This window comes from Cannabis sativa, chromosome 3 (genome assembly GCF_029168945.1).
Source record: "Cannabis sativa cultivar Pink pepper isolate KNU-18-1 chromosome 3, ASM2916894v1, whole genome shotgun sequence".
In the NCBI taxonomy this organism is placed as follows: Eukaryota; Viridiplantae; Streptophyta; class Magnoliopsida; order Rosales; family Cannabaceae; genus Cannabis; species Cannabis sativa.
Window position 1 is genome coordinate 17,950,077 of NC_083603.1, and position 21,662 is coordinate 17,971,738.

General features: G+C 31.5%; 2 protein-coding genes across 4 annotated transcripts; both read right to left on the minus strand.

Moving 5' to 3' along the window:
• Positions 1 to 2,189: 2,189 nt before the first annotated feature.
• LOC133035952 (uncharacterized) lies at positions 2,190 to 3,455 on the minus strand. The gene has a single exon (XM_061112404.1). It carries the CDS (start codon positions 3,453 to 3,455, stop codon positions 2,190 to 2,192), a length of 1,266 nt encoding a protein of 421 aa, XP_060968387.1.
• Positions 3,456 to 12,665: 9,210 nt separating this feature from the next.
• Positions 12,666 to 17,442, minus strand: LOC115711511 (transcription factor MYB27). Of its 3 annotated transcripts, XM_030639861.2 has the most exons (5): positions 16,839 to 16,908; positions 15,858 to 15,926; positions 13,632 to 13,757; positions 13,411 to 13,540; positions 12,666 to 13,298 (listed from the first exon to the last, which is right to left on the minus strand). In XM_030639861.2, the coding sequence occupies exons 3-5, from the start codon at positions 13,750 to 13,752 to the stop codon at positions 12,815 to 12,817; spliced, it is 735 nt and encodes a 244-aa protein (XP_030495721.1). In that variant the 5' UTR covers positions 13,753 to 13,757; positions 15,858 to 15,926; positions 16,839 to 16,908; the 3' UTR covers positions 12,666 to 12,814. The 3 variants fall into 3 exon arrangements, with proteins under 3 accessions (XP_030495721.1, XP_030495722.1, XP_030495723.1); XM_030639862.2 differs by lacking the exons at positions 12,666 to 13,298; positions 13,411 to 13,540; positions 13,632 to 13,757 and adding exons at positions 15,188 to 15,430; positions 17,077 to 17,442 and having other exon boundaries at positions 16,839 to 16,949; XM_030639863.2 differs by lacking the exons at positions 12,666 to 13,298; positions 13,411 to 13,540; positions 13,632 to 13,757 and adding exons at positions 15,437 to 15,673; positions 17,077 to 17,335 and having other exon boundaries at positions 16,839 to 16,949.
• Positions 17,443 to 21,662: the final 4,220 nt, after the last annotated feature.

A 21,662-nucleotide genomic window follows, 5' to 3' on the forward strand; every position in this document is an offset into this window, starting at 1 on the left:
TATTCTATCTTATGAGCTTCTACCATTGTTTCATATTTTGCAAGTGAAATACAGTCGCCACCATTAGGGTGATCCATACCATACAAAACACTTACAAACTACTTATCATGCGAGGTTAAACGGTGCGAAATTGCTAATGAACGTTCCTCCATTAGGGAGGACTACTCACTAAAACAAACGCTATGTAAAACCAACAATGGAGATCGAATATCTTAATAATAAAGCTCATTCTTTAAAATGTATTTTCATTATTATTTATAATAAAATATATTCATTAAATATCGAATTTAGAATTAAAATTCTAACTTAGAATTTAATTTAATATTTATAAAATTATTCTTAGATGGTGATTGAAATAAGTTGAATTATTTCCATCTCAGTAGTAATTTTGATATATAAATATTAAGATTATTTAAGTTGTATTAATTTAAATTAATTTGCAACTCAAAATAAATTTTCATGAGAATATATTTATTGTATTTTGAAAAAGAAAGTATAAAAACTTTATGTTTTTCGAAATACTTAAATAATAATTACTTAGAAAAATACTTCAAGCAAAAATATCACCTATCTAGATTTTCCTTTGACTAATTAATTTCTAATAATATACTTTAATTTATTTATTTTAAATTAATCAATAAATGAAAAAATCATTGATTTAAGTTGGTCCAAGAATTAATTAAAATAAATAATTAACTTACAACTTAATCTATTTTTCAAGATAAATTCAAAATTATCTTGCATTATAAAATGCAATTTCGAAAATTGATTAATAAAATAAAGAAAAAATATATTTGTTGAAAATTATTTAAATTTAAGTTGAAAAAATAAATTTCAACTAAAAATAATTTTCTATTTAATTAAGTGTCATGAAAAAGAAATATTTAAGTATCATGATGAAAATCAACTTAGATATTTAATTTTCAATTTAATTAGATGTATTAAATTCAAGAAATAAATAATTAAGTGTAGAGAAGGCTTAATTATTAATCTCTAGTTTAATACTAGGAAAAAATATACTTAAAATAAATTGTACCAAAATTAATTATTTAAATAATTAATTTCACAATGTATAATATTTTCCTATTTAATATTAGAAATAATAACTAGTCCAGAAATACTTATCTAGAAAATATCTTATTTGACTTTGTATCTTCTCCACAAAATTTAAAAAAATATCTAATTTAAGTTGTATTAGAAAAAATCTAGAACTTAAATATTTTCAAATTTAAATTTAACTAAATATCAAAAATTAAGTTGTAACCACTAAATTTGAAAATATTCCATTTTAAGTTAATATTTGAAAAAATATCAACATAAAAAAAATATCTAAAGAATCTTAATAACCAATTCCTAAAATTCCTCAACTTAATTTTGAAATTTGAAATTCAAAAGATATTCAGATTTAAGTTGATTAGTTAGTGATAACTAATTTTCAACTTAAATAGGAATATTTAATGAAAAATTCAAATTAAGCTTCAGAAAGTTTCTAGTTGGTTATAATTCTATATTTAATTAAATACAAGAAAATACATATAGTTTAGCTTAGAATAAAATTCTTTAAACTATGGTTTTCTTAAATTAATTTCAAAATAAATGAAATTAATTATGTTGTTAATCAATTTTATTAGGTTAAACTAATTTAATTAACCTAGTACAGTTATTCAAATCAGGCAAATGGGCCTTCACAATTGGAGTGGTTCATGTGAGGGGGGCTGGGTTCAGTATGTCGTACCCACTACTATGGCTCCCAACTCTCACACAACGCCCAAAAGAGAGGAATTTAACCTTAAAATGAACAACTGTTATTAATTGAATAGGCCCAAAAACTAAATGGGCCTAAATAAAATCTATCAAAAACTATGATATTTTATTTAGCAACAACAACCTATATGCATCTATAACAAAATTAAACATATAGGCTCACACAGGCACACAATTTGGATGGATCCTATCATGTTGCTAGGTCATACACAGATGAAAGAAGATTGTAAAAATTACCCGTTACAAATTATTTACTTGACCAATGGAACCATGAGTTAAAATCAGATCATTGGATCTGTCAACAAGTTAACCATGACTATTTTTTTTTTTTTTGAACAAAAGGATAATTTTATTCAAAAGAACAGAACAATACACAACAAAGGCCGGAAGGGAAACCAACCGCCAGCAAAGAGAAAAAGAAAAGGCTACCAACTATTGAGTAACCTCAACACATATTGATCTTTCTTCCTTTGACTAGTACAATAAAGCCCAAGAACTCTAGCCTTAACAACACTCTTAATCTCTTTGCTAAGTGAAGCAACTGAATTACAAACCATACTAAACAAGCAGTCATTTCTATTCTTCCACAGTAAATACAAGGCAGCAGCAGTAATGGCATTCATGATTTTAGAAGCTAAGTTAGCTTTAGCTGGAAGAACCCGGTCATGAAGTTCTGAGATGTTTTTCGGCCAATGCATATGCCCAGCCCATTTTTCCACAAACACAATGAGATTCCTTGTGAAGATGCATTCAAAGAATAGATGATTATGGGATTCCGGAGCATCATCACAGACCAAACACAACCCTGAATGAATGGGAAAAAATCTGCTCAAGTGATCACGGGTGAGCAGGTTTTCATTTATGATTTGCCAAAACATGAACCTGTGTTTAGGAACAATATATTTATGCCAAACAGTAGCAGTATAGGGAGTTCTATCAGCTTCAATCAACTCATTATAAAACCTGTTCACTTTGAATTTATTACCTTTCACTGCCTGGTTCACCATGTTTGCATTCGTCACATTTCTAATCTTCAAAAGCTTCTTGAAGTACCAACTCAGGTCCGGTTTTATCGGGCAAGACCACACGTCCTGATTCTTTAAGTAAATGGAGTTGATCAATTTCACCCAAAGATTATCTTGCTTGCTCGAAATCGCCCACAAGTGTTTGGCAACCATCGCCATGTTCCATTTCTTCCCCTCTCTGAAACCAATACCACCGAACTGTTTAGGGAGACAAACTTTTTCCCATGACGGCATATGCAACTTACTCCTATTACCATTCACACCCCAGAGAAAGTCACGACATTTTTTATCCACGGCTACCACAATTTTTTGGGGTAGAATAAAGAGGCTCATCCAAAAGTTCCGGATCCCAAGCAAAACCGAATGAATTAATTGCGCACAGCCAGCAAAGGATAAATTTCTACTAGCCCACCCATTTAATTTCAAGCTAAGCTTATCCAAAATGACACCACAATCTTCGGCTCTCCACTTTGTTGGTCTAAGTTTCACACCCAAATAATTGAGCGAGAAAGACCCCTCTTCCATTTGAGTTATTTCCAAGATTGCATTCTTGATCTCCTCCTTGACCCCCCCAAAATAGATGTGGGACTTCTTTTTATTAGAAACTAACCCAGTCACTCGGCTGAAATCTTGAAAAACTTCATTGACTAACTCCACAGAATTCATATTTCCCTTACAAAAAATAATGAGATCGTCTGCAAAGCAAAGGTTCGTTAATCTCAAGTTCTTACAGTTAACCATGACTATTTGTAATCAAGCAATAATAGGTTTTATAAAACTTACAAACAAGCTAAAACACATACTCCTGCAACAGGGTTAGCTGGATAGTTGGATGTAGGATTTATTTAATTTTAAATAATTAAATTTCGAAAAATAATTAAATAAAAAATATATTTATTTTTGAAAAATAATAATATAACAAAATATATATATTTTCGAAATTAATAAAATAATATTTAAAATTAAACCTACAATTTTGAAAAATTAGGTTTCAACTAACCTAAATATCATTTCAAAATTTGCTAACTACTTTTAAAAATTTAATGTTATTTTATAAATTAAATATACTATAAAAATAAAAAAGATAAATAAATATCTTTTTCAGATTTTATGATTTAATTTAAATAAATAAAATAACAAAATTTAAAAGTTAGCAAAATATCTTACTTCTATTTAAAATTACATGATTATAGTTATCTTATTTTAAATTTAAATAAGGTCAAATTATTTAAAAAAAATATTTAATTTAAAATTTAAAATCTGACCTTAAATTTAAAAATAAGATAAGATATAATCAAATTTAAAAATAAGATAGATAATTAAGCAAAAAAGATAGATATTTACTATTTCCAAATTCAAATTACACTAATATCATGAATTAATTAAAAAAAATTAATTAATTTAATTATGATATTTAGAATTGAATAATGAATAGTAAATGTCTAAATACAAAACTACACAAAAAATTGGAAGTTAAATCCATGAAATAGCATGAAAAATCGAAGAAAAACGAAAAAAAATGTATGCAGTACGGACGGTATGCAATGCATACCATCCTAGGCATGCTCACGGGCAGAATGGGCTTAAAGACACGCCCACGGATGCTGCTAGCAGCATCTACGCGCACGTAGCCCAGCCCCAGGCACACACGGTGCCTTCAGACCGAGAGATCTCGAACAAGGGGTTGTCCGAACCCGCACACAACCGAGAGACAAGAGATTCCCGCGCGCGTGGGTGAGTGATGTCATCTGATATTTTTTGAAACTTCAAAAAATCATAACTAATTCAAATTAAATCAAAATTGAGTTCTGTAAAAAAAGTAAATTGCTTAATTTTTTCCATACTATCCAATAAAAATAATTCCAGAAACAGATACTCAATTATTTTTCACGAAAATTCACAAACATCAATCAATCATCAAACAACACTCAAAACAACATGATACCATCCAAAACACAAACAAATCGTTTTAAGTCAAAATTTATTGCAAGAAAATCAATTACCATGGCTCTGAGGCCAGTTGTTGGAAATTATTTTACCAGGATCTTAGATCTACTCACAAGTATGTTGATTAACACCCTAAATATGAACTTCTAAAACGATTATGAAATAAACACATATAAAGTATGAGAACCCTTACATTGGGTGCAGCGGAATAATATGACTCCTTCCGTTCAGATCTCTAACCCTTGTATCCTTTCTGTCGCAGAGTATTATCAAGATCTGAACCTGGATCTCTTTCTCTCCTTCTTTAGTGCTGAAACTCCTTGTTGAATGTCTTTCTTCACGTTCTTCCTCACTATGATTGAGGTATCACTTGCTGTGTATGGGCACTACTCTAATCACTAAGTGGTTCGAAATTTCAAGGAAGAAGAAAGAGAAGAAGGTGGCGGCTAGGTATAGAGAGAGAAGGCTCAGGTTTTTCTCTGAAGTAAAAAGTAGAAAGTTAAGTCTGAAGCCTTCACTATCTATTTATAGCATTCCACTAGGGTTAGGTTTGAATTATTTGACATTAAAATAATAAAAATATTAGATGAAAAACCCTATAAAAGTGGTCGGCCCTAAGCAATGTGGATTTGGGCCTCACTTTTTGCAATTTTGTAGTTTTATCATTTCTGCATCTCATTTTCTCAAAAACGCCAATTTTCAAATTCAACCATTTAAATGACAATTCTAATTATTTAATAACTATAAATAATTATTAAATAATATTGTCATTTATCATATTTATTAATTGAACCATACGAAGTATCATAATTAATAAATATGCCCCTAAAACTCTTTCTTTACAATTTCGCCCTTACTTAGTGAAAAATTCACAAATAGACATAGTCTAAATTGAGAATTATAATTGATTAATCAAAACCAATTATATGAGTCTTACAAGAAATATTATCTCAACTAGTGGGGGGACCATGGGTCTATATAACCGAGCTTCCAATAAGCAGATCAAGAATTTATAACCTAAATTCACTGACTTATTAATTCTTCGTTGAATCCACACATAGAACTTAGAATTGCACTCTCAGTATAAAGAATGCTCTATATGTTCCACCATATAGACACATCATTAGTTATCCATTGTTATAATCCTAATTTGATCAATGATCCTCTATATGAATGATCTACACTGTAAAAGGATTAGATTACCGTTACACCCTACAATGTATTTCATCCTTAAAACACTTAACCCCGTATAAATGATATTTCAGCTTATGTGAAATGAGTACTCCACCATTTATTTTCGTTTGGTCAAGCTCGAAGGAGATCATCCTTTACTTACTATTCACCAGATAGAAGCTATAGATTCCATGTTTATGTTAGCGCTCCCACTCAATTGCACTACCGTGTTCCCAAAATGTACGTATCACCCTGACCCAAAAGTAGGCTTAACTAACAAATCAAAGAACATGAATAACCTCTTGAGATTGAGCCTAATTGTAATGACCGCTTTAGTAATTTGGATTAGTAAAGGCAATTAGCACTAATTTTTATTATTTTATTATTATTTGTGAATTTATTTAATTGTGGACCCCAATATTTAGAAATAAATATTAGAGTTATAATTTCTCAATTCTGAAGATTTTATTAAACTCTAGGGGTATTATTTAGCTTATATGTGAAATATGTTATTTTTGTAATTTTTGCTCGGCAACAACGGAAAATGCGATGGATGGCTAGATTGATCACATGGGTAAGTTTAGAACCTTATTTCTTAGTTAGAAATATTTTAGAGAAAATAAATTATCGGGATTGAGCGGGGTTATGGAATTTGACCATTTTACCCCTAGCTTTTGAAACACCTTAGTGGTTAACTTAAAGGGCAAATTGGTAATTTGTTGTTAAGTGATTTGGTGGCTGCCTAGGGTAGGGACACCTGTCCATTTTATTCAGCAAGATATTAGATTAGGTTAATCCTTTTCATTTGAAGGGAAAAGTCAAAAATTAAAGGAAATTGCATTTCTCTTGAACACTCTCTCTTTCTCTCTTTCGGCTGAGACAAAACCAGAGCAAGTATCAATTTTTCCTTCCAAATTCTCTGAATTTAAGCTAGGGATTCAAGGAGGAGCAATCAAAGGTAACCCTAGAACTATGGTGTTATATTTTGAAGCTTTAAAAGTTAGTTTGAACTTGTAATTTTGAGATTTAGTGGCTGTTAGGTTCAGACTTGCTTAAGATTTGAATCATAGGGTTTAATTGAGTTGGTTTTAGCTTCTTGTGGCTGGTTTTAATGGTTGGATTAGGTTGTATGCACTTTTAAGCTTTGATTTCAAAGCTTTGAGCTTTAATGGCATAAATTGATTTGGTGTGTTTTTCTGTGAAATACTGGCTGGGTTTTATTGTATATGCATTGTTTAGGTGTACTGGAGAGTTTGGTAAAGTTTGGTTGAATTTTGAGGTCATAGGGGAGATTTTTCGAGTTCCCAGCACAGAACCGGAATTCCGGTTCTGGGGGACCTATGGCAACCGGTCGACTGGTTGGTGACCCAGAACCGGACTTCCGGTTGGCAACCGGTCTGTCGGTTGGGGGAATTTTTGGAACCCTAGTTTTGCCCAATTTTGTGATATTTAGGGTATTGCCATGTGGTTTATCGATAGGGAAACTTTTAGTTTCAAGTTTAAGTCCCGGAAAGTAATTTAGCGAGTCACTCATCTGTGTTACAATTATTGTGATTAGGGCATCCATCTAGCACAAGATTTCCGTTCAGATCGGCCAACACACTTGAATTCGGAAAACAGGTAAGAACTGTGTATAATGTGTGATGTGATTATCTGGGTGTATGTATCTGTATGATATATATGCATGCTGTTTGTATTATTGTATATGTTCGGGTGATATCATATCGACACAATCATTGTGTCGGTTCAGCAGTACAGGCATCGTACTGGTTAAGAGTGATATTCTCCCCCGAAAGTATGAATTGGTACTATCATAGTGACACAACCATCGTGTCGGTTCAGCAGTACAGGCATCGTACTGGTTAAGAGTGATATCATGGCCAATTATACTTTTGGGTGTTGTTGACGCTATCATAGCGGCACGAACATAGTGCCGGTCCTACAACTCGATTATAAAGCTGGTAGGAGTGATATCATGGTCAATAGCACAAGTAGTTTGAACGTTTATACTCATCTGATAAGCTCTGTAAATAGGTGTATGTGCGCCTATTTACAGGTCGAAAATTATATGATATGTTATATGCATTTCTTACTGAGTCTGTCGACTCACAGTTCTGCTTCCATGTGTAGGTAAAGGAAAGGCTAAGACTGAACAGGAGTGAACCCGAGCTCAGATGGGATTGTACATGTCAAGCAGCGCGACCTGGAGTGTTCGGTCTCGGGACATCTGGGAGTTGTATTTTGAAAGTCGATGTGCGACCAGTAAATTGTGTATTTTGGAATGTATATTTTAAAAAGTAAATTTTACAAAGTTTGAAAACGGGATCCCGGCACTTGTAAATATTTTACTATATTACAAAGTTTAATATTTAATGCAAAAGTTTTAATTAAACACGATTTTCGAGAAAATTCTTTGATTAGCAAAGATTGCACTATAATTGAAAAAGCACTGTAGCGTGCCTTAGCATTAGGGCGTTACACTAATCATAACAGGATTAAGATTATTTGATCTAGGATCAACTAGGCGATATTGACTTGAATAGATATTACGATAAGTTTAATAAATCTAAGTCAAAGTTCAATATCGGTCCCTTCCGATGCATACTCCATGCATCCAACCTGAGCTTTACTTTAACCAATGCTTTGGAAAGAACATAGCATTTCTCCAAATGCAAGTAAACTCTGTTGTAGATTATCATATCAGTAAAATCTTGTGTCTGATAAATCTAGCAAACTTTATTCACATAGTCATGTTTACTTTCCAAAGTGTTGACAACACAATAAACAGGATCAAGTATGTGAAAAGGGTTTGCGATGAATTTATAAATCAAGATGAACCAAAACATACACAAATGAATGAAAAATACTTCTGTTTCTTTATTGATGTTGAATAAAATGGATTACATTGAAATAGAGTTTTATTTAGGGCATAAAACCTAACAGGAGGTCGCTTGATATAACTACAATAGGTGAGGAATGTTCCTGAGATCAAGAGGAACCTCATCTGAGTCGCAATGTTGGACAAGGAAGGTTGTTTAGTAAAGGTAAAAAATTGTGTCATGAAGAGAGGGTAAGCATTGGCCATGGGAAATCATATCTATATCGATCATACCCCGACTTAGGCAACTTGTCCCTAATAATTTCAGGCCCATAAGGAAGTTCAAGGTCGATTCCATCCTCAACTAATTCAAGGAAAGAGGCACAACGATCAAAAGGGTGTCCCAATAAATCACACTTGAAGTGAAAATGGGCAGATTTTCATAGGAAAATTCTATAGCAAATGTTCATCCCAAATCTTTGGGAGATTAACCAGTTTTTCCCTCATAAGTGGTTGGTTGATATCAATCCAAGCTCTAGTTTGAATAAACAACCCCCATCCTTCATGAAGAGTCTTCATGAACATCAATATATTCACCAACCCATTCTTCGACCTTTTTAGCAAGAGCCCGAGATTTACTAAGGAATGGGAGTCTATGAGTCTGAACCCAGAATTGAACTTTGTGCAAATTTTCTTTAGAGACGTTATGTAGAACAAATGGTGAGTGTAAAATAACAAGGTTGTTGTTGGAGTGCCATGGTTCACCCTCAAGAATGTGAAGCTTATTCCCTGCAAACAAAGAGTTAACAAAAATAATTCAGAGTGTAATTCCGAAACAATAACTTTAAATCTGTAATCTTTAGTCCAGAATTCCCCAATTTTCTTGATAAAGGTTTTAGGATTAATGGTATTTGAAAGGCAACGAGCAACTAAAAAAAATTTTGTGGAGTGATTAGAGTCACTGAGATCAGCCTCATTGAAAGTGTGAACCACGTACTTGCTCCTTCTCAAAAAAGGCGAAATTTGAATTCATATCTTTGATAATTGAATCCATAAAAGACAAAAAATCGGAGAATGAAATAAAAAGCAAAGAAACAGGGCAAAGATACTCTAGTCCTAAGAATAAATAGGTGTTGTGGTGAAAGGATGAAATAGGGGAAGATGGAGATCATGGTGAAATAGGGTCGGAGGTAGGCGGTTAAGGGAGTTCATGGGATGATCAAGGTGATCAGAGAAGCAATTTTGGGCATCAAGGAAGGAAACTCGAAATAACTGCAACAGAGCATAACCCTACTCCGACACTTTTTCTTTTATATTCTTTAGTTCGGTGTAGTATCTACAACAAAGAGTGACTCTTAATTATTATTAGAGTAATGATATATACACATTTAAATTGCACACATTTATTACACACAATAATTAATAAATATTATTCATTTATATTTTTAAGTATAATCATATTATTTTAATTGTATGGTTGAAATTAATTACACATTATTGTGTGTAAAAAATGTATATAATTTAAGTGTATCCTAATTATTTCCCTAATTATAATTTCAAATTTTCCTTAATTTAGATGTTTTCTTTGTTGGCATTTTCCTTGTAAGTTTTATCAAACGTATTTTCTTTATATAATACAAGTTAAGCTAGCTACTGTTTATTGAAAGGGAAAAATATCTCCCACAAGTGACAGATCATGATGATTTTGGATAAATTAAAGATGACGCAGTTTCTATATGTATGTAGTTCATGTCTATTCATAAAATACCAAATTAACCAACTCACTATATGAGCTGGATGTCTGCTAGCTGATGAAGTGATGCATAGCTATATATATATATATATTAATTTGAACTTTATATCCATTCCATTTAATAAATACATATAAAAATTAATGCATAAATATAATATTTTGTCTTGCCTTATATAGTATATATGTGTAGATAGATAGATAGAAGTTGATCATGATTCATGACGTTATTGCTGGTTGATTTTTATGCCAAATCCTAAGCTCCTTCAATTCCTTTTTTTTTTCTTTCTTTCTTTAATTATGAGATTTAATATTCCAGTAATTAATGATATGTGTGCAATATGCAAAAAACAGACTAATTTTTTCACGGTGCAGTATGTCACTCTTAATACTTTTGTCCTCACGAAACATATGTATATATATATATGACTATGATTAAGTAGCTTTATAAAATGCATATATGTAGAGTAGGTCAGTCTTGTACTGCTGCTTTACTCAGTATCATATTCTAGTTGTGATGAAAGGATAATATTATCTTCTACAATCTGATTATATATATATTGCTTTGACCAAAACATGTTTGCCATAATCGTACGTGCACATTTGTGTTATATATTTTGGCCATTGCATGCTTTAAACTAGTTGCTCAAATCAAAAAAGAATAAGCCTTTTACAGAAGATCAAGTAGCCACGAGCAACCACTTTTGGTTTATTAGCTGGTTTAATTCATAAAGTACTCTTTTGTGGATTAATGACGACATTAATCACTCATCCACCTTCAATCATCAACTTTGGCACTCATAAAAAAATTGACATATAAAAGCTCATGTATAGACCATAGTTAGATATATATAAAACTCTCATATATATTAAATACATAACTTAACAATAATGTCTTGCTGCCATTGATAAAATTATCTTCAGTAGTCATGATAAATTAGCCGGTTCTGTTTGTCATCAAAGCCTTTTATACTCAGAAAATATTGTGTATTATTTATTGTTATTTAAGAAAGAATAAAAATTCAACAAATCTTTAATTTCTAATTTGATAATTTGAAATTATTGTTTGCAAAATATATACAAGCAATTTATATATACATATATATTTATATAGAGCGAAGTAGTAGTGATGTATAAGAATGAAATTCCTACACAGCTCAACATTGACCCCACATTGTTTAATTAAATCACACATGATTTGCTTAACAGGCTCTACCTATTATTTCTTTTTAAATATCATAAAGACTACATAAACACTCAAAAACTCCATTATTAGATCTTATCTGTTTTATGACATTCTATCATTGGTATGTTAATGAGAATAAGATTTAAGTATTGGAATGCTAAAAGATATCAAGCACCATAAAAATTGACAAATTGTTATTAGTACATTTTAATATATGGGGCGCTCCTACTCATTTTAAATTAAATATAAATAAACAATAAATTTACACACAATACACCTAAAAATGAATTTTTTTTACATTTTTACTATTTTTTATTAATTAAAATTTTTATAATTTTATGTTGTTTCAATTTTATATTGTCGCAACGTTATATAATTATTCTTGTGAAAACAATGTGTAAACAACCGTTTTTTTAGAATAACATGTAAATAACAATTTTTTTAGAACAATGTGTAAACAACGGTTTTTTGAAAACATGTATTAATGGTTTGTAAGAAAAAAAAATCCGTAAAATTATTAAAAAAAAACAAAACTTGAAATTTTGTAAAAATGTAAATTTTTTTAGTTATTTTTGAATAATTATAAAATAATCCTTAAATAAATGTCTAATTAAAGGACCGGTGTTACATGGATATAGAAATGGATGGGTACTTAAGGTGCTAACTAAATAGAAATGCCCATACAAGTAATTATACCGTGGCTATTGGCTTTTGCACTTTGTCCTTTTTTTACACACAATTCATGCTATACTTTCTTTGTTATTTTTTTTTTAATAACAGTCTTTGTAATTTGTTTTAGATTTGGAAAACTTTTTCAGAAAGAAAAAAGAAAAAATCGTACTGGAAAAAAAATGGATTAATTCACACAAATATTCATGCAATTCTTTGTTAGTTATTATTATTTCAAAAAAAAAAAAAAAAATCTTGCCTTAATTTACTGCAAAATTTCAGAATTACCAAAGTCAATGTCATGACCATAATTAATGCCATTCCTTCGGATGATTTTGGGTACCAATAGAACTTTATTAATAACTTTCTAAGCTTTCTTCATTTGATATTTTCACACACTGAAAAAGTAATACTTCTATATATACACACTAAACTACTAAAGACATTATAATAAATATATTACACATATTGATGTTATTCATTTAGTTCATGTCCCAGAGAGAACCTGAAGTGTTCCAAGTGTCACATTGATCATAATCATGATGACCAGGGACAATAGTACTCCAATATTGATCATGATCTACCATACTATTATTACATTCATCATAGCATTTCATTTCATTACTATCTTGCTCATCATTATTAGAAAGTACTGATAATGATATCCAATAATCTGATAATCGATTCTCATATGGTGAACTTGTTAGTTCAAAATCTCCTGATGATAATAATAATCCAGACCCATCAGAACAACCATCCCAACTACTGCTTTTGCTTCCCCATAAATTCTCATCATATTCATCACTCTCACACTTCCATATTTTATCACCAATAGCAGTAGTAGCAATATCTTCTTTGCCTTTCTCTTCTTGATTTTGTGCTAATTTTTTTCTTAAATAAGTTCTCCAGTAATTCTTTATCTCATTATCAGTTCTTCCTGGCAAAATTCTCGCGATTTTCGACCATCTGACAATAAAAATAGAAAAAGAATTATTAGGATACTAATACTAATTTTTGCATTTTATCAAGGCTTGCTAATAATAAATTAATCATCATCATGCTCAACCAGAAACCTTACTTGTTACCCCATCTCTCATGAAGTTGAATGATGATATTCTCCTCTTCAGCACTAATTTGATCATGCTTTAGATTTGGACGAAGATAGTTAAGCCACCTTAGCCTGCAACTCTTACCACTCCTTCTTAAACCTACAAATCAATAATAAAGGCACTAATCAATATCACTTTCTTTAAAACTATTTATATACTCATATATATATATATAAATGTAAATATATACCTGAGGCTTTGGCTAAAGCATCCCATCTCTTCTCTCCCATAAGTTGTACAAAAGAAATGAGTCTTTCATCTTCTTCCTCAAGCCATGTCCCTTTACGAAGTTGATCATGCTCTCCTTGCATGGCTCCTATTTGAAAATCCATATTATTAATTTGTTTGCGACCAAAAAATGAGAGTTATGAAGTCCCTTTTTATACCACAAAACAATGAAGCAAAAGATTTGGTGGGAAAAAAGCAGAGCTATACGTGTGACCAGAAACACTTACTAGTAGTTTTTGTGGGAGCTCCACCCACCATTGGCTTACATAATATTTAGGCTAATATTATTCAATAATAAGATGATGATCTTTAATATTTAGGTCACTCTCATTTGTCTAATTATATATCTTTCCTTGAGCTAAGGATATGGGATATGTAGTTCTATCTTCCCTTGTTGCATCACCTTTTCTTATTTTTTTTTTTCTTTTTTGGCATTCATATTTCAAAGGCTGTCCTTCACCTTTTAGGACCCAAAACAATACTTAATTATTATATTATTGTAGTTTGCAGATAGGATTTTTTGTCTCTACCAGTTATGTAAAGTAATAGAAAATGAAAATTTAAGGAACAAGATAATGTTTTAGTAGGTTATGCAGAAAAGGGTAAGATTTGAATCTTGGGATAGATTTTCTCTCTACTTTAACATATGCCGCTGATCACGTTCCCTATAGAATGTGTGAATTTCTTTAATGGCCTCTTCAAGTTAATGTTACTGTAGTTTTAATTTCCTTATCATCATTTTTTATCTTAGGAAATGCATCTAATTCCCCCTCCTTAACCAGAAAAATAAGTTTTAGTGAACATAATATAATAATATTATTAAATACAACTACTCGATGAACTTTGAATAGATATATTTGATAGTCTCGTACAGTTTTTTATTATTCCAATCATTAAAACAAAAGTTCAATTATCTTTCAAACACCATGGTCCATCACACTATTAATTTCCTATAGACTTTGGTTTGACTCTAATTGGTGTGAAGAGAAGAACAATAGTTTATCAAGTGACCAAACATCTTACTGTCAAATTATGAAGAACAAAACCATGAAAGGAAACGTTTTCCAAAAGAAAACAGCTTGTGGGAGTAAAAGAAAATAGCTCTTACAATATGACAAACCCTTCAACAACATGCACCAAACAAATGAAAATTGTTCTAACACTTGCAATGATTGAATTTTTATTTCTTATTGGAGGTTTAGTGAATAGAAAATTAGTTGTATTTGTATCATTTTGTTTCTGAAGTCAATTTAAAACATCTTTGTTACATCTTTTCACCTAAGGCCTCGTAGCAGAGTACCCAGAGAGCTCCTTTCTCTGGCTATGCAATAGGGCAAAACTAATCTAATATTTATTCATTTTAAGTAATTTCTAACATTTACTACAGCATATTGGTGTACTTCATTTTGTTTTCTGCAAATCATTTTGCAGTCCGAGAATCAAATTGAAAAACTTCAAGATCATTTGAGTAAAACAAGAAGAGACTAATAGCAAATATTAAAAAGCAAAAAAATAAAATTAAAAGTAACTGGCGCTGCGTTTTTATTGACATTTAGTACATAATTGTTGTATGTATTTAAACACAAAGAAAAGGGAGATCTTATATAGCCACTCTTCCAGGTTAGGGTTTCAATTGATTGCAAGAATACCAATAAGAAACAAAATTTTGAGCCCAAAACTTTCAGCAATTTGTTCTGCAGATCAATGATGCTAACGATCAATGAAAGATTTATTCATAAGGTTGACAGCATCATCCATGAACTGCATAAGAGAATTAGGAGCCAATGCATTAGTCAAGACAGGCTAGGAAGCAGAAATGTCGACGATGATCGTGATTGAGAAGTTAGAAAAGACGATTAATGCAAATGTTTTCGACACACAGAAACAGCAGCAGAGCAAAAACCGCAAGATCCCCGTAAATTAAAGGGCTTATATTTGTTCTCTGGACTTTCTTTGACAAGCATAGGAACTCATTCATGTCTACTTTCAAAAACGCATCACCAACTGTTTAATTCTCCTCTCAAGAAAATTAAAACTGGAATGAATCTTAGACCTTTTTAGTTGATTAATTAAACGTTTTAAACAAGCAGGCATCTAATCTTGGGTTCTTTATTTGGTGTTGAAATAGATATAGTTTCAACAATTTTAATTCATAATCAAAAGTGAATTCAAGAATAAGCAGTTCTACCTTTCCAAGCAACTTAAGCTCTCTTCCAACTGGTTCCAAAAATTTCAGGTCAACCTCAACAGGCCATACCTATAAGGAAAAGACTGATCAAATAAAATGGTGACTGAAAATTGAACTAGGTGAGATAAATAAATAAATAAATAAAAAGGGACAAAACACAAGTTACTAAGTAGATAAGAAGCAAAACATCAAGAAAAATACTAATAATAGAATAAATTTCAGCTCTACTCTTCAAGTTTGTACAAAATATAAAACGAATAATCTTGGACGAAAAAACTTCGAAGGACAATACTGAACACAACTTGAAGGAAACTTGTATCAATCAGTTACAAGAAATCATAGGTAAAATAATCATACAGTTCATTATAAGAAAAAAAGATAACAGCACAAACTTGGTTAACGGCACACTTTGGTATGTTCTTCAGTAGGAAACAGCCTTAAATAGAAAACAAGCATAGCACAAACTTAGTTGAGTCTTTTGTAGACTTTAATGAAAATATTCATTAACATACAACTTTTCAAAAAGCATTATTGTAAAATAACATGGTATACCAAAATTACACTAAGCAGCCTAAAACGATCCTGAAGCGACCCTAAATTTACACTGGAATTAGTTTATTAATTTCAAACATTCATATTGTTAGTTTACCAAATTACCCAGCTACAGGCACAAGGTTCTTTCCACATTACAAGTAGAATATGAGAAAAAAATATTAGCAAAATAAATTATCAAAAGTTATATATTCCAGCAATCCAAAAATCACATTAAGCCACCCTAAAACGACTTTAAATTTACAGTGGTTAAATTGCAAATTTCACAGGTAGCAAAAATATACTAAACAACTCAATTCAACATAGTAAAAATGCTCCTACATACACATTGGCCAAAAATATACTAAATTAAAAAACTTTGAAAAACCCCAAATGCATCAAATACAATTATATTCATTGAAAGCAAAGAAGTGAAAGAAAATAAATAACCTTGAGACCAAGTAATTTGATGGGCGTAATCTGCCCTGGGACGATGCAATCAGGGCCAGCTGATTCTACAATAGCTTCTGAAGCTAAGCCGTTCCCAACTGGATTCGACTCCTGTCCAGTAAAAAAAATCCGTATCAGCAAACAAAACCCATGAAACGATAACCAATAACATCTATTATTTCATTCTTTCATTTGAGAAAAGAAAAGTGAAGCAGAAAAGAGAGGAGAAGGTAGGAACCTTCATGACGAAGAGGGCATAATTGGAAGTAGGAGTATTAGCGACGCGGAGAATAGGAGAATGGTTGATTCTGGGGAGGGGTTTGACAGAAGTGTTTCTCCATGGTACGTCCTTCTGCAACGAGGTAGCGGAGCCTCCTTTACGGGACATGGCTTTCTTCTTTTCTTCTTCTTCTTCTTCTTCTTCAGGTAGGTTAGGTACTTCTGGATAAAGAGCAGAACTTCAACCACGTTTCAATTCTATGATTATATTTGTTTTTTTTTTTTAAAAAAAATTAATCCCCAAATAATACCATATTTAAATAATGTTTTTATAAAATAAATAAATAAATAAACAAATAACTTCATTCTAATAAAAATACTAGTTAGATTGGAGATGGATAAAATTTTAACTGAATAATATAAAGAGACAAAATTTTTAGTTATTCACTTTTATATTATAATGGTAATGGAGTTACGTCTAAAGAATTATAAAAGAATTAACTAAGAAAATAACTCAAATTTCTAGAGAGATGCTCCAACATTGTGAGAACTTAGTAAAATGTAAAAAGTGTGCTAGAGAAATTTTCCCTTTATAAGGAATGAAGCCCTATTAAAATATTAATAAGATAATACAAAAAATATAGAAAATTCACTTTGGGTTGATCTTGGCCTTGAGGATGATCTAAGGGTGAAAATTGACTCTTGATGAAAATTGTTAATTTTTGGAGTTTGAATTTCCTCCGACGGATCGTTTTTCAGGTGATTTGTGGAAAAAAGGCGCTTGTCTTGGGGATAAATTTTGGACTTTAAAATTGTCAATGTGTGTTTGGATATTAGGTGGTAATTACATATGAATTCCTAATATCTTGTTTGGTAAAATTGTTAGTAAATCCATGGAAAAATAATATTTTTTAGTAGCTAATGTTTAATATGGAAAGTTTTCAGTAATTACACAGTGTAATTACATCCAATTCTCATGGGGGCCATGAGAATTGGAGAGTGTAATTGGAACCTCTCAATTACTTCTAATTACACAGTTACAGTGTAATTACATGGTTAGACAAACATGTCAAATTGTGTAATTACGTTCAATTACACACAAATCCAATTACATTGTGGCTTTCCAAACGCACCCTAAATCTTCAGAATTGTGATATAGGTGTGAGACATGACTTCAAAGAGCTTTAAAACGCAAGTTGAATCGCACAATCGGATAAATATTGAAGGAGCTATGACCGTTTTACTGAAGATTGTTCAGCACCTAGTGCCCAGGTTGACAACCTAGCGCTAAGGTTGACATCCAGTCCGCAAGTTGACATTTTGACCTTAACTTGGACGCTCGGTAAGTGAAAAAAAAATATCCCAGACTTGTATTTTTTGATGCCTAAGTGATATGTTGACATCACTTAGCCAATTTATTTGATTTGGTGAAGTTGTTCACTAGTTCTCAGAGATGTCTCTTTTTGGTAAAATCAAGTAGACTCTAAACTTCTCGATTTTGCTGATATTCCACCTTGCTGGAAGAGTGAAATATCAAAGTGTGAATTTGACCAGTCACAAGTTGTAGCTCTCGTTTACTACGAAAAAATAGCCAGATGCTCGAGGCGAAATCAGATTCTAATAAGCAGAACCCAATGCACATCAACTTGGGCGTTGGGTGCTTCCTGGTGGCTTCCTAAGGCTCGTTTTTATGCTTCTAAGGCATTTGAGATTGCAAACGAGGTTTCCTACCCCATTTTTGACCAAAATAAGAAGAATTTTTGGAGCAGAATTTGTGTTTGAGGAGCGGAAACATGCGAACCAAGTTGCATGTCAACCTAGGCGTAGGGCCCAGTGCTCATGTCAACCTAGACGTTGGGTCCCTGGTCAACCCCCATATGATCTTGTTTGCTCCTCAAGATCACTTGTATCTTTATTATTTTTTAAAAGCAAAAAAAAAAAAAAATACAACGAAGACATTCTGGGAAAAATGACTAGAAATAGCCCAGGTTGACAAAATGTCAACCTGGGCGCTAGGCCGAGCACCAGTGTCAGCATGGGCGCTTGGTCTAGCTTTTTGCCACTGGATGGTTCCATTTGATTCCAAAAAATACTCGTATCTCAGTTATTTGAGAAAATGGAAAATATGCCAGAAGACTTCTAAAAAAAATGATTGGAAATAACTTGAATTGACCTAGGCGCTTGGCCCAACACAATATGTCTATTGATTTTATGGTACTAAATTAGGTACGCTGCGAAAAAATTTCGTATTATCTGATTATCATCGTTCCATATCCAATGGATCTCCAGATGTGTGTACATTAAATTAAAACATAAAAAATAATAAGTTTAGAATATACCTCTTAAAGCCTATCAGGGTATACTCGAATAGTGTGGGCTATTAGGATAAAGTGTATAAAGCTATTCTTGTTGAGTTCTCAACACATGAGCAAGAACAATTGAGAGAAAAAAAAATTCTTTCTTTTTTTCTTTCTTTTTCTCTCCTTATTTTGAAAATAGCAACATAAAAGAGTGAATCTGATTTCTCAATTTTGGCTCCTATGTATAATAGTTAAATCCCTTTAATTAAATCTTATTTAATTGTTTAAATAAATAAATATTTATAATCGAATTCAATTACTTATATTTATGAGAGAATTTGTCAACTACTTGATAGAATATCTCAACAACCTTAAAATGTCTATAACCACTTTTCAAATTAGATATTTACCTAATTGAATTAATGAACTAATCAATTAACCCAAAAATACAAATTCCATGAGGATAGGACAATGCTATAGGTTTTGTCTTAACAAATCTTGTCTCGACAATTTTTTTCTTAACGAATTTTGTCTTTTCCCTAACTAATTTGAAAAAAATTATTTATTTATTACAAAAATAAATTATTACTATTTTTCCAGTTCAAAATAATTTTTTTCGAACAACTTTATACAACACTTTATCCTTTCCCTTGATAGTATTTTAAGGTGGCGATTCGGGGACCATGGACATATAATTTTAAGCTCCAATAAACTAGACTATTTATTGAGTCTCATCAACCAAATAATAAATTATTTATTAATTCCATTATTACTCCACTATAAATATGAGATTGAACTCTTAGTAATTATAGAATTATATTTACTAAGTTTAACTGCAGTGTCCATTGTTATAATCAATTCTAGTGATTAGCCCTCTATGTGTTGGTTCGTAATTAGTTTTGGTCAAATTACCGTTTTACCCTTCTAATTACTTCTTTATCCTTTAATTCCATCAATTCACTAGTGGAAGTATAATTCCAGATCCCATCTGCATTTACGCGCAACTTTTCAGTACTAGAAATAACACATAAAGGGAACCAACATTCGACCCGTTAAGAAAGTCAAGTGTTAGGCTATTTCTAGCCTATATTTTGGATCACTTTTATGTTCGCTTTTCGATATTTTAGGACGGAATTATGCTTGTTTTCTATGTTTTCAGGTTTCTCAGAGTAATGGAGGCCCCGGGATGCAAAAGTGCAATAAAAGACAAGTGGAGCCAAGAAAAACGCCAAATTAAGGCTCGACGCACTTTTGGCCGCGGCGATATCACCATGGCCGTGGCCATAAAGTGGAAAACAGAAACGTAGTTTTTGGGGGCTCCAGTCGTCGCGGCGAGAGTCCGTACGAGCAGGGGTATTTTCGTTCGTTGAACCCTAAAATTGAGAAATAAATAGAAAGCTGCAATTGAAAATTAGGGGAAGCGATTTGGAGACCTAAAACGCAGTGAATAGCGGCTAGAGGAGCAAAGTGAAGATCCAGAGTCATTCCACCAACAGTTTCTTTCTCTATTCCTTTTTAATTTCTTTATGTTGAATTCTGTTTTAGGAATGGTTATGGATTTGAATATGAACTAAATTTCCCATTTAGGGAGGATGATGAATGTTGTTTAAAGTTTTTTCCTAGTTAATGAATAATTGCCATTCCTCCATTCTTGATTGTGAAATTATCTATATTTGTGTTTAATTCCATGTGTAAGCTTGATAACCTTCTACATGTTCTATGATCTCAATTCAAAATCTGAAAAGTGAGAATTGAGAATGCTAAAATTGGATAATCGAGGTTCTTTGTGAAACGAGAGTATTCACATGACTTATGTGACAATTAGATTATTGCTTAATGCTGATTTCATGTTAGTTTAATTAAGAGATTAATTAGAGAACATGTGATTTAGAACCTAAAAGATGTGAAAAAAGTTAGGTTAATTTATAATCTGACATTCACTTCAAGAAAAGGATAGGAATTAGGCATTAACAATTGGGTTAACAAGCAACAGGATTCTCCTCCATATTGTCTCATCTTGATTAATTTTCACTTGTGTTATTTAAGTTTCTTGAATTATTTTTATTCTCTTTAAATCATAAAAAGTATTGATTTGCCAAATAGAATCATAAGTATAATTTAGTAGTAATTAATCTAATTTCCTGTGGTTCGACCTCACTTGCGTGAGTTTACTACTTGATTGCGTGCACTTGCGTATTGTTTAATAAAATTATACTAACTTCTACTTTGGTTTATTTCTCTTGCTAAATTTCTAATCTGTTTCTTGCAATACTGTCTTTATCTATCTTAGGAATTTTAGTGTATG